The 12633-nt window shown below is 41.9% G+C and overlaps 1 protein-coding gene across 3 annotated transcripts in view; it reads right to left on the bottom strand.

Moving 5' to 3' along the window:
* Positions 1-280: 280 nt before the first annotated feature.
* Positions 281-12633, bottom strand: part of METAP1 (methionyl aminopeptidase 1) — a 75352-nt gene continuing 62999 nt past the window's right edge. For all 3 annotated transcript variants that reach the window (XM_033214873.1, XM_033214871.1, XM_033214872.1), the window contains 2 exons: positions 4392-4457; positions 281-1917 (listed from right to left, as the gene is read on the bottom strand). In XM_033214873.1, the coding sequence (XP_033070764.1) occupies positions 1754-1917; positions 4392-4457 (230 nt within the window). In that variant the 3' untranslated portion in view covers positions 281-1753. The remainder of the gene's footprint in view (positions 1918-4391; positions 4458-12633) is intronic.

The following is a 12633-nucleotide window of genomic DNA, read 5'->3' as shown; positions in this document are numbered from 1 at the left end:
TTCTAATGACAGACACTGAATAAGCCCACACTGTTAATTCCACAATCAGTACATGAAATGCTCCCCTAATATTCAGCATTCTGTCTTAAAAGCTCTCAAAAATATGGTTACATCTCAAATGCTGCTGGCACTCTATTGAGTTTATGTACAGTCACTGCACCTGAAAAAGCATTCTACTCAAATGGTCGTGAATTTATTTTAGATTATCAAACAGCCTCCCCATTCCCACCATTTCCCTCTGAAATCCCAAAGAAATGCAGCCAAGTTAATGACTACATGGTAGAATAATCATTCAAACTTTTTAATCTCCCTTTACACATTATATTAACATTCATATTGCAAGGCATTCCATTCACAAATATTACAGTTTGATAAAAACTTCACATACTCCCAAAGTCTATACCAGATTCAGTCAACTTTACTAAATCATTCAAATAATAAAAGTAATGAAAACATTATTATATTTTAAAGCAATAAGGTCTGAGGCACTCTGGGAAAGATGTTCTCTTATAAGTATAATGTGTCAGTGGTATGAAATTATATTACAAGGATGCCCAGTAATCAAGTACACTCTAAGGACAATGACTTTGTAATCTGATATGTCTTCATTGGATACACTCCTACTTGGACAACTGCTGAAAGGAACGGAGATATGGAGCAGCTGAGGTCATTTCTAATGAGGTTCCCAACTATGTAAAGGAGAGGTGTGTTTCAGCACACCAAGGACAGCTGCATCTCTACTGCAAGGTTACAGTACACAAAATTCCTTCCTCATCACTATCACGTTGACTCAACCTTAGATTTTAATAGCCCACTTGACCTCCTGGGCTCACAGCTGGAGACAGTTTAGTACTCTTTCACCATCCTCCACCGGAGTGCAACCTTCACCCTTCTCTGAGCACCTCCAAAGTATGCCCTTGAAGTAAAACAGAAACGGGAAGAAAGGGGGCTTTTTCTTTTCCATTTCTGACCAAATGTATTATGAAATTCTCATGCCCTGCAACTGTCAGCCACCACTTGGAAAATGGCTATTTTTGCCATAAACTAGATTTTTAAAAGCCTGATAACCTTCCAAAATGAATTTTACTACATTCATTCACTGACACACACACAGTCCACATTGGAGAAAGTCTCATTGGGTGAGTGCTTCTCTATGCACAATTACAAGGATAAATAATCAGCATGGGGGAGAGGGGAAGCCAAATCCCAACCAGGAATTAAATCACTGCAAACTATGGATCCATTTGTAAGAGCATATAAACCTGTCAGAGCAGAACCAACACAAACCCCGGGTCACATAGTGTTTGGTAATTATGTATATGGAATTTAAAATGTATACATATATATTTCCATATATATAATTTTTAAAATCTGGTGCAACATATATTGCTAAAGTTTCAAAGATTCTCATTTCCAATGTTCACCTGGAAAGCAGCTGGCTCTTGATGGCTGTTCTGTGGCAGTGATAAAAGCAACCAGAAGCAAGTTTAAGTAAAAGTGCTCAAAGGGCAAATGAGAAAACAGGTGTGCAGGGGGAGGGCTGAAGAGTTGGGCAATGTCTCCTCTATTCTTCTCAGCTTTTTCAGACCCGAGACAAGTTCTTGAGGACACACATCAAATGCTGCAGTCCTGTCTTATGTATAGTCAAAACAAAACAAGTGATTTAAAAAAGGTTCCTCTTCCTTTCTGTACTATCAATAAAATGCATAGCACAGTAAGAAGGTATCACTGAGATGTGCCATCTTGGGAGAAATTAAAATTGAGACATGAAGTGAGGCCGTGCACTGTCAAGTCGCCGGGTTAGGATTTCGCAGCCAGTGTCTGTGACCAGGAGGGTGTGCTCAAACTGAGCAGACCGCTTTCCGTCTCTTGTCACCGCAGTCCAACCATCTGGCCAGGTTTCATCCTGCCATCCGCCTTCAACAAAAACAATTTCTTAGTTCAATCACTCAGTTTTCTAAATGAACTCTATCAGAAAGCCAAGTAGAAAATTCACTACTAAGATCCTTATTTACATGCCAATTGTTTTAGCTAATGCCCTTCCAACTTCATTTTGGTCTTCAGTATGTTTGATGTTTGAAGTATTTTACAATTTAAAAATCAGAAAAAAAAAACTTGAATTAGTGAATTTAGCTCTTTCCTAGTTTAATTTTGGCATCTGACAAAACTATAGTCAGCATAATAGTGAAGGAAATCATGTAAATGTTTACAGTTTTATTACAGCATTCAATTCCTGATATAATTTCAAAATGGTAGGCACACAAACAGATGGTGAGAACAGATTATACCGTAAAGTTTTTGTGAACTACACCCCTGGAACCAGAAAGGGGGGCAAAAGAAAGACTGGTGTGAGAGGATAAGAAAAATATGAGGCAGAATGGTCTGGATAGGAGTTGAAACCAGAGAATGGAAGCGAAGGGACAGTGAACCTGGGAGGCCATGAAAGAAAACTTAGGGAGAGGGAATGGGGGTGAAGAGGGCATAATGAGGGAAAGCAGAAAGCAAAGGCCCAAGAGAATGTGAAGCAGAGGTGGAATGAGAAAGGCAATTCTAGAAACTACTGTAAAAGATGTATTTGCGAGCTTTCTTCTTCCAAAATTAGATGTTAAAAAAAATCAATAATTTCTTCATTTTTAGTAATTTTTAGGTGAAACATATTAACCTCTAGGACTCACTGACTCAGACAGACAAATCCCAGAACATAAACTCTGTAGTGAAGTAAACTACTTTTGCAATATTAAATCCCAGGCTAAAAAGAAAATAGGAGGCAGCCTAAAAAAGTTAACTCATGCCTCATCAAGCAACTAAAGATGAGTAAATCGATGTTTTCCAATGTAATGGCCTTTACACAAATGGATTTAAAACACTACTACTATGATTTTATTGTAATCTGATAAAACAGGATTGTTAGTAATGTCAAGTCAAATTTATGTGGCTATTCTGAGGAAATTCTCCTGCAGATTTGAGACTTTCTATTCCAGGGATTTAACCTAGCTGAGTTACACAAAGTATATCTGATACAATTTGATGATTAATTACCTGTGCTGGCTGTATAGAAAGTTATTTGCTTACTGAAAATACTACATCACGGCTCACCAACCTAGTTAATGGAAATATGTAGCCAAGATGACACTTTCCTCCCACTATCTTTCTTTTCACTGCTAAATACTTACCATCTTTACAACTGGTTGCACATGATCAGAACTTTATCCTTATTACAAGAGGATAACAAAAACTTGACTGCACATCTGTACAGTCTTTTAAAGTATATAAAGTACTTTATGTTAATATAAATCATCTCAGTCTAGCAGCCCTGGGTGTTGGCAAGATAGGGATTCTAATTTTCATTTTACAGAAAATGCAATAAGGAATCAGCTTTAGAAGGCAGCCTTTAAAGTGACTTCAGTGATCCCCACCCTCCTGGCATGCACGCCCTTGTGTGAGCTTCTGCTGCCCTTGAGTGCGGGCTAGATTCAGTGAATCACTTCTAAGAAAGAGAATATAGAAGTCGCTCCCGAGACTGGGTTATAAAAAGACTGGAAGGATCCAGAGAGGGAGTATCCTTTAATACAGGGCTCAGGACACACAAACTCTACTGCTACTGCCTCACTTTACATCGCCTAACCAGGAAGCTCCATTACTAGAATCACTCTGAACATCTCAGTGAGGAGCCCTAATTGTGACTCCAAGTCTCCTATCACTGCTACAAGCCTGTCTGGAAGGAATGACAACAGTGGGGAGGCTGCCAGAGCCAAGTGTGTCCTTGGTGTGCTTTCCCCACAACAGCGATACGATGCCATGTGATGACATGAGTGCAGACCATGAAGCGTCATAACAGCTCATGAGCTGAGTCTGACAAATTCTGCCAGGTAACGAGCTAAAAGTTACAGGCAAGCTACTCACCCTCTTCAAGGACCAGTTTCCTCCTTTGTATAATGGGGATAACACCACCTTATAAATTGTGAAGAATTAAACCATATAATCATATCTGCCTCAAACTGGGTGGCTCATCAAATGCTCTACTTTGTTCCCTCCTCTTCCCTCTCCTACGTCAAGCAGGAACATCCGCCCAGACTTGACCTGGGCGCCTCATTATTACAGTGCACCCTCTGACATGAGCTTTATGTAAAGGGACTTTAGCATCTCCTGACAGAAGATCTGTCAGAAGATCACTTCAGCATCTCCTGACAGAAGATTACCACGTAGAAACCATGTCTTCTTGCCAAACCTCTCAATTTTCAGTTCTCCATGATACTGAATCAAGTTTGAGGTGGGACAGGGAATGAGTAGGAAGCAAAAAGCAAGCAGGTAGAAAAAACCACTGACACGATGAATAGACTAAAATACACACACATTCAACTGAAGAATATCATGGCATCCTTTTTTCTCACCTTCACAAATCATTGGCTCAATTGTAAATACATGGCCCGACTTCATCACTCCAACTGCTTTATTTTCTGAAATTAAAGAAAAAAAGTCTCAAAAGGTAGCAAAACCAACAGTGTACTGTTGAACAGGTAACTAGAAAGAGTACACAACTCAAATTCCTATCAGTGATTATTAAATCAATTACCTTCTCCTCTCCTGATTCCCTTTCTTTAAGTTCAACAAACAGGTATTACACCGGTAGCCATCTAATATGGTGCCCATATTGTCCTAGGCACATTTCATTATGCTTATGTATTCTAGGAAGACAGAGGTATTTGTAGGCTGTATTTCAGATATGGGTATCACTTCTATAAAAAGAAAAGTGGCAAATAAAAATAAAGAATAAAAGAGAAGTACCTTGATTTCTATTACCTCATGATTAGAATGGCAATCACAGAACCAAGAGTTCCACTACTCATCCGGGTAGAGAAGTTTAAAGGAGAATGACATATGTTTTAGATTATGCCAGAAATCTCCCACCGCTTTGAGGGGAAAATATGTATTTGTACACAGGGGCACAGCCCATAGAAACTACATGATTTTCATAACGTTTCATAGGCTGTTGTCTTTTTCTCATCTTCAAAGAAGAACTAAGTCTATGCACATTAACCTACTTTTTAAAAAATAGGCCAAGCACGGTGGCTCATGCCTATAATCCCAGCACTTTGGGAAGCCGAGGCAGGTGGATCACGTGAGGCAGGTCAGGAGTCTGAGACCAGCCCGGCCAACACGGCAAAACTGTCTCTCTACTAAAAATACAAAAATTAGCCAAGCGTGGTGGCGTGCACCTGAAATCTCAGCTACTCAAGAGGCCGAGGCAGGGAATCACTGAAGCCCAGGAGACAGAGGTTGAAGTGAGCCAAGATCAATCATGCCACTGCACTCCAGCCTGGGCGACTGAGCAAGACTCTCTCAAAAACAAAAACAAGGCCAGGTGCGCTGGCTCACGCCTGTAATCTCAGCACTTTGGGAATCCGAGGTGGGCAGATCACGAGGTCAGGAGATCAAGACCATCCTGGCTAACCCAGTGAAACCCCGTCTCTACTAAAAATACAAAAAATTAGCCGGGTGTGGTGCCACACGCCTGTAGTCCCAGCTACTCGGAAGGCTGAGGCAGAAGAATGGCATGAACCCGGGAGGCGGAACTTGCAGTGAGCCAAGATCCTGCCACTGCTCCAGCCTGGGCAACAGAGCAAGACTCTGTCTCAAAAAAACAAACAAAAACAAAAAAACAAAAAAAACACTGAGGAAACCACTATTTTTTAATTCAAAGCAAAAAAGCAAACTCCATTGTCCAAGTTTACTAATAATGCTTTTTTCAGGATCATCATGAGAAATATAACAATAAATTACAGTGACCAGACCTGACATATCCCTCAAAAAGGCCAAAAATGTTAAAACTAGGAATAGGCTTTTTTAGACAAAAATGGAGAACTAATTTAAATTTCAAATTAAACAAAACCTAGTAAGAGTATCAGCTAAGCGAATGACTGCAATGCCCAACCTGACCACCAGATGGCTAATACATCAGCTTTTCAGGGTTCCTGTGTGAGGTTGTTCTGATCTGCAACTTTGTTTTTTTTTTTTTTTTGGTTTTTTTGGTTTTTTTGTTTTTTTTTTTTTTTGAGACGGAGTCTCACTGCTGGAGTGCAGTGGCCGGATCTTAGCTCACTGCAAGCTCCGCCTCCCGGGTTTACACCATTCTCCTGCCTCAGCCTCCGGAGTAGCTGGGACTACAGGCGCCCGCCACCTCGCCCGGCTAGTTTTTTGTATTTTTTAGTAAAGACGGGGTTTCACTGTGTAAGCCAGGATGGTCTCGATCTCCTGACCGCGTGATCCGCCCGTCTCGGCCTCCCAGAGTGCTGGGATTACAGGCTTGAGCCACTGCGCCGGGCCAACTTTGTTTTCTTTTTTTTTTTTTTTTTTTTTTTTTTTTGAGACGGAGTCTCGCTCTGTCGCCCAGGCTGGAGCGCAGTGGCCGGATCTCAGCTCACTGCAAGCTCCGCCTCCCGGGTTTACGCCATTCTCCTGCCTCAGCCTCCCGAGTAGCTGGGACTACAAGAGCCCGCCACCTCGCCCGGCTAGTTTTTTGTATTTTTCAGTAGAGACGGGGTTTCACCATGTTAGCCAGATGGTCTCGATCTCCTGACCTCGTGATCCGCCCCTCTCGGCCTCCCAAAGTGCTGGGATTACAGGCTTGAGCCACCGCGCCCGGCCAACCAACTTTGTTTTCAATGGCAAATTTGACCGCCCTTTGAGGCTGACTCAACTAAACTCTCCTCTTTCCAGGAATGGTCTAATCTCCCCTACATGTTTATATTGCTGCACAACTTTCCAGATGAATAGCTATCATGCTGCTTTCCACTATCTTAGGTATTGCCAAATTACACTTACTGCAGATTTCAAATCTGGAGCTTCTAAACTGATATAAAATCCTAAGGTCATTAAAAAAAAAAAAAAACATTTGACTTTTAATTTCTAAACTCATAAACCTTCAAAAGGACATGCTTATTAATATATATACAGAATTGGTCTATATTTCCTTGGAGAAACCAAAAAGAAAATGTCAAGAATGTCAGTGTGGTGTCACCGAAAGTAAAAAGGATGAAAGGATCTTGAACTCTCATGTCCAATATAGCAGCACTGGCCATGCTACTCCCATAGCTAGGAAGTACTTGAAAAGTGGCTAATCAGAACTAAGGCTATAAGTGCAAAAGCAATTTGGATTTCAAAGACTAAAACAACATGTAACGTATCTCTCAATAATTTTTACACTGATTAAAGTTTCAGTTTCCAACATACCTCACTCAACAAATATACATTATCTGAGTCACTATAATATTGCAGACACTGTTAGGCACTTTTTAAAAAATTTGTACCTAATCTATAGTCTCTCACAGAATGACTGTAATATGGAGGCATACCTTGTTTTATTGCACTTCACTGTATTATGCTTCACAGATACTGCTTTTTCTTTCTTTCTTTCTTTCTTTCTTTCTTTTTTGAGACGGACTCTTGCTCTGTTGCCCAGGCTGGAGTGTAGTGGCACGATCTCGGCTCACTGCAACCTCCACCTTCCAGGTTCAAGTGATCCTCCCACCTCAGCTTCCTGAGTAGCTGGGGACTACAGGCACACACACCATGGCCAGCTAATTTTTGTATTTTTAGTAGAAGCATGGTTTCACCATTTTGGCCAGGCTGGTCTAGAACTCCTGACCTCAAGTGATCTGCCTGCTTCAGCCTCCCAAGGTGCTGGAATTACAGGCATAAGCCACCGCATCTGACCAGATACAGTCTTTTTTTAAAAAAAAAAATAAATTGAAGATTTGTGGCAACCCTACACTGAGCAAGTCTAACAATGTCATTTTTCCCATAGTGCATGTTCACTTCATGTCTCTGTGTCACAATTTGGTAATTTTCACAATCTTTCAAACATGTTCATTATTATTGTATCAATTATAGTGATCTGTGATCAATGATCTTTGATGTTAAAATTTTAGTTTTGCAGCACCACAAACTGTGCCCATGTAAGACAGCAAACAAATGTTTGTGTGTGTGGTCTGACGGCTCCATCAGCCTGCCCCACTTCCCTCTCCCTCTCCTCAGGCCTCCCTATTCCCTGAAACATAATACTGAAATTAGGCCACTTAATAGCCTACAATGGCCTCTAAGTGTTTAACTGAAAGGAAGAGTCACATGTCTCTCACTTTGAATCAAAAGCTAGAAATGATTAAACTTAATGAGGAAGGCATGTCAATAGCCTAGATAGGCCAAAAGCTAGGTCTCTTGTGCCAAAGAGTTAGCCACGTTGTGAATGCAGAGGGAAAGTTCTTGAAGCAAACTGAAAGCGCTACTTCACTGAACCCACAAATGCAAAGAAAGTAAAACAGTCCTACTGCTGTTATGGAGGAAGTTTGAATGGTCTGGACAGAAGATCACACAACCCACAACATTCCCTTAAGCCAAAGCCCAATCCAGAGCAAGGCACTAACTCTCTTCAATTCTACGAAGGCTGAGTGAGGTGACAAAGCAGCAGAAGAAAAGTTGAAAGCAGAGGTTGGTTCACGAAGTTTAAACAATCCGTCTCCATTACATAAAAGTGCACGGTGGAGCGGCAAGTGCTCATGTAGAAACTGCAGCAAATTTGCCAGAAGATATAGCTATGATGAAGGTGGTTATAATAACAAACAGAACTTCAACGCAGACCAAAACAGCCTTCTCATGGAAGAAAATGCCACCTAGGACTTTCTAACTAGAGAGAGGTCAATAACTGGCTTCAAAGGACAGGCTGACTTTCTTGTTAGGGGATCCTGCTGCCTGTGACTTTAAGTTGAAGCCTATGCTCAATCTACCATTCCTTAAGATTCCTTAAGAATGAAGCGAAATCTACTCTGCCTGTGCTCTAGAAACGGAACAACAAAGCCTAGATGACAGTACCTCAATTTATAGCATGGTTTACTGAATATTTTAATAATATTAATATATAATTAATATATATAATATATAGGTAATATACTTAATATATAATATAGTTAATATAATTAATAATATTAATGCTGAAACCTACTGCTCAAAGAAAAAGATTCCTTTCAAAATATTACTGCTCACTGACAATGCACTGGTCGCCCAAGAGCTCTAACAGAGATGTATTAGGAGACGAATGTTGGTTTCATGCCTGCTAACATGGCATCTATTCTGTAGCTCATGGATCAAGAAGGAATTTTGACTTTCAAGTCTTATTATTTAAGAAATACATTTTCTAAGGCTGCCATAGATAGTGATTCCTCTGATGAATCCAGACAAAAGTAAACTGGAAAACTTCTTGAAAGGATTCACCATTCTGGATGCCATTAAAAACATCTGTAGGCTGGGCACGGTGGCACATGCCTATAATCCCAGCACTCTGGGAGGCCGAGGCGAGTGGAATGTATGAGTCCAGGAGTTCAAGACCAGCCTGGGCAACACAATGAAATCCCATTTCTACTAAAAATACAAAAAAAAAAAAAAAAAAAAAAAAAAGCAGGGGTATGGTAGTGCGTGCCTGTAATCCCAGTTACTCAGGAGGCTGAGGTAGAGGAATCACCTAAGCCCAGGAGGTGGAGGCTGCCATGACCTCAGATCGTGCCACTGCACTCCAGCCTGTGCAACCAGAGTGAGACTCTGTCTCAAAACAAACAAAAACAAAACCAAAAAATTGTGATTCATGGGAGGAAATTATGTGATGCATGAGAGGAAATCAAATATCAATATTAACATGAGCTGGGCAGAAGGTAATTTCAACCCTTTTGGATGACTATGAGGGGTTTGAAACTTAGTAGAGGAAGTAACTACAGATGTGGAAAGAGCAAGAGAACTAGAATTAGTAATGGAGCCTGAGGATGTGAGTGGATTGCTTCAATCTCATGATGAAACTTAAACAGCTGAGTAGCTGCTTCTTATGGATAAACAAAGAAAGTAGTTTCTTGAGATGGAATCTACCCATAGTTAGCATTGTTGAGATGATAACAAAAGATTTGGAATATTACTTAAACTTAGTTGATAAAACAGAAGCAGGGTTTGAGAGAACTGACTCCATTTTGAAAGAAGTTCTGTGGATAAAATGCTATCAAACAGCATCACAAGCTACAGAAAAATCTTCATGAAAGGAAGAGTCAATCAATGTGACAAACTTTGTTGTCTTATTTCAAGAAATTGCCACGATCACCCTGATATGGTTTGGCAATGTGACAAACTTTGCTGTCTTATTTCAAGAAATTGCCACGACCACCCTGATATGGTTTATATCTGTGTTCCCACCCAAATCTCATGTTGAAATGTAATGCCCAGTGTTGGAGGAGAGGCCTGGTGGAAAGTGACTGGATCATGGGGGCAGAGTTCCCATGAATGGTTTAGCATCACCTCTCCTGGTACTGTATAGTGAATGAGTTGTCATGAGATCTGGTTGTTTCTCCTCCCACGTGCTCTCTCTCTTGCTCCTGCTCCCACCATGTTGGGACATTCATTCCCTCTTTGCCTTCCGCCATGATTTTAAGTTCCCTGAGGCCTCTCTGAAAGCTGATGCTGCCATGCTTCCTGTATAGCCTGCAGAACCATGAGCCAATTAAGCCTCTTTGCTTTATAAATTACCCAGGTTCAGGAATTTCTAACAATGTGAGAATGTAATACAAACCTCAGCCTTCAGCAAACACCACCCTCATCAGTCAGTAGCCATCAACATCAAGGGAAGACCTTTCACCAGCAAGAGGATTACACCTCACTGAAGACTCAGATGACTGTTAGCATTTTTAAGCAATAGAGTATTTTTAAATCAAGGTTTGTGCATTGTTAAGGCTACACACACGGGGCGGAGCAAGACGGCTGAATAGGAACAGCTCCAGTCTCCAACTCCAGGCGCGAGCGACACAGAAGACCAGTGATTTCTGCATTTTCAACTGAGGTACTGGGGTCATCTCACTGGGGAGTGCCAGACAATCGGTGCTGGTCAGCTGCTGCAGCCGGACGAGCGAGAGCTGAAGCAGGGCGAGCTATTGCCTCACCTGGGAAGCGCAAGGGGGAAGGGAATCCCTTTTCCTAGCCAGGGGAACTGAGACACACAACACCTGGAAAATCGGGTAATTCCCACCCCAATACTGCGATTTAAGCAAACGGGCACACCAGGAGATTATACCCACACATGGCCGGGAGGGTCCCACGCCCACGGAGCCTCCCTCATTGCTAGCACAGCAGTCTGCAATCTAACCGCAAGGCAGCAGCAAGACTGGGGGAGGGGCGCCCGCCATTGCTGAGGCTTAAGTAGTTAAACAAAGCCGCTGGGAAGCTCGAACTGGGTGGAGCTCACAGCAGCTCAAGGAAACCTGCCTGTCTCTATAGACTCCACCTCTGGGGACAGGGCGCAGCTAAAAAAAACAACAGGGAAAGCAGCAGAGGCCTGTGCAGACCCGAACGACTCTGTCTGAGAGCTTTGAAGAGAGCAGTGGATCTCCCAACACGGAAGTTGAGATCTAAGAACGGACAGACTGCCTGCTCAAGTGGGTCCCTGACCCCTGAGTAGCCTAACTGGGACACATCCCCCACTAGGGGCAGTCTGACACCCCACACCTCACAGGGTGGAGTACAGCCCTGAGAGGAAGCTTCCAAAGTAAGAATCAGAAAGGTACACTCGCTGTTCAGCAATATTCTATCTTCTGCAACCTCTGCTGCTGATACCCAGGCAAACAGGGTCTGGAGTGGACCTCAAGCAATCTCCAACAGACCTACAGCTGAGGGTCCTGACTCTCAGAAGGAAAACTATCAAACAGGAAGGACACCTATACCAAAACCCCATCAGTATGTCACCATCATCAAAGACCAGAGGAAGATAAAACCACAAAGATGGGGAAGAAGCAGGGCAGAAAAGCTGGAAATTCAAAAAATAAGAGCGCATCTCCCCCTGCAAAGGAGCGCAGCTCATCGTCAGCAACGGATCAAAGCTGGTCAGAGAATGACTTTGACGAGATGAGAGAAGAAGGCTTCAGTCCATCAAACTTCTCACAGCTAAAGGAGGAATTATGTACCCAGCACAAAGAAACTAAAAATCTTGAAAAAAGAGTGGAAGAATTGACAGCTAGAATAATTAATGCAGAGAAGGTCATAAATGAAATGACAGAGATGAAAACCATGACACAAGAAATACGTGACAAATCCACAGGCTTCAGTAACCGACTCAATCAACTGGAAGAAAGAGTATCAGCTATTGAGGATCAAATGAATGAAATGAAGCGAGAAGAGAAACCAAAAGAAAAAAGAAGAAAAAGAAATGAACAAAGCCTGCAAGAAGTATGGGATTATGTAATAAGACCAAATCTACGTCTGATTGGGGTGCCTGAAAGTGAGGGGGAAAATGGAACCAACTTGGAAAACACTCTTCAGGATATCATCCAGGAGAACTTCCCCAACCTAGTAGGGCAGGCCAACATTCAAATTCAGGAAATACAGAGAACACCACAAAGATACTCCTCGTGAAGAGCAACTCCAAGACACATAATTGGCAGATTCACCAAAGTTGAAATGAAGGAAAAAATCTTAAGGGCAGCCAGAGAGAAAGGTCGGGTTACCCACAAAGGGAAGCCCATCAGACTAACAGCAGATCTCTCGGCAGAAACTCTACAAGCCAGGAGAGAGTGGGGGCCAATATTCAACATTCTTAAAGAAAAGAATTTTCAACCC

Source organism: Trachypithecus francoisi, unplaced genomic scaffold (assembly GCF_009764315.1).
Source record: "Trachypithecus francoisi isolate TF-2019V2 unplaced genomic scaffold, Tfra_2.0 Lachesis_group1, whole genome shotgun sequence".
In the NCBI taxonomy this organism is placed as follows: domain Eukaryota; kingdom Metazoa; phylum Chordata; class Mammalia; order Primates; family Cercopithecidae; genus Trachypithecus; species Trachypithecus francoisi.
This window is presented reverse-complemented; position numbering and strand designations above follow the sequence as displayed.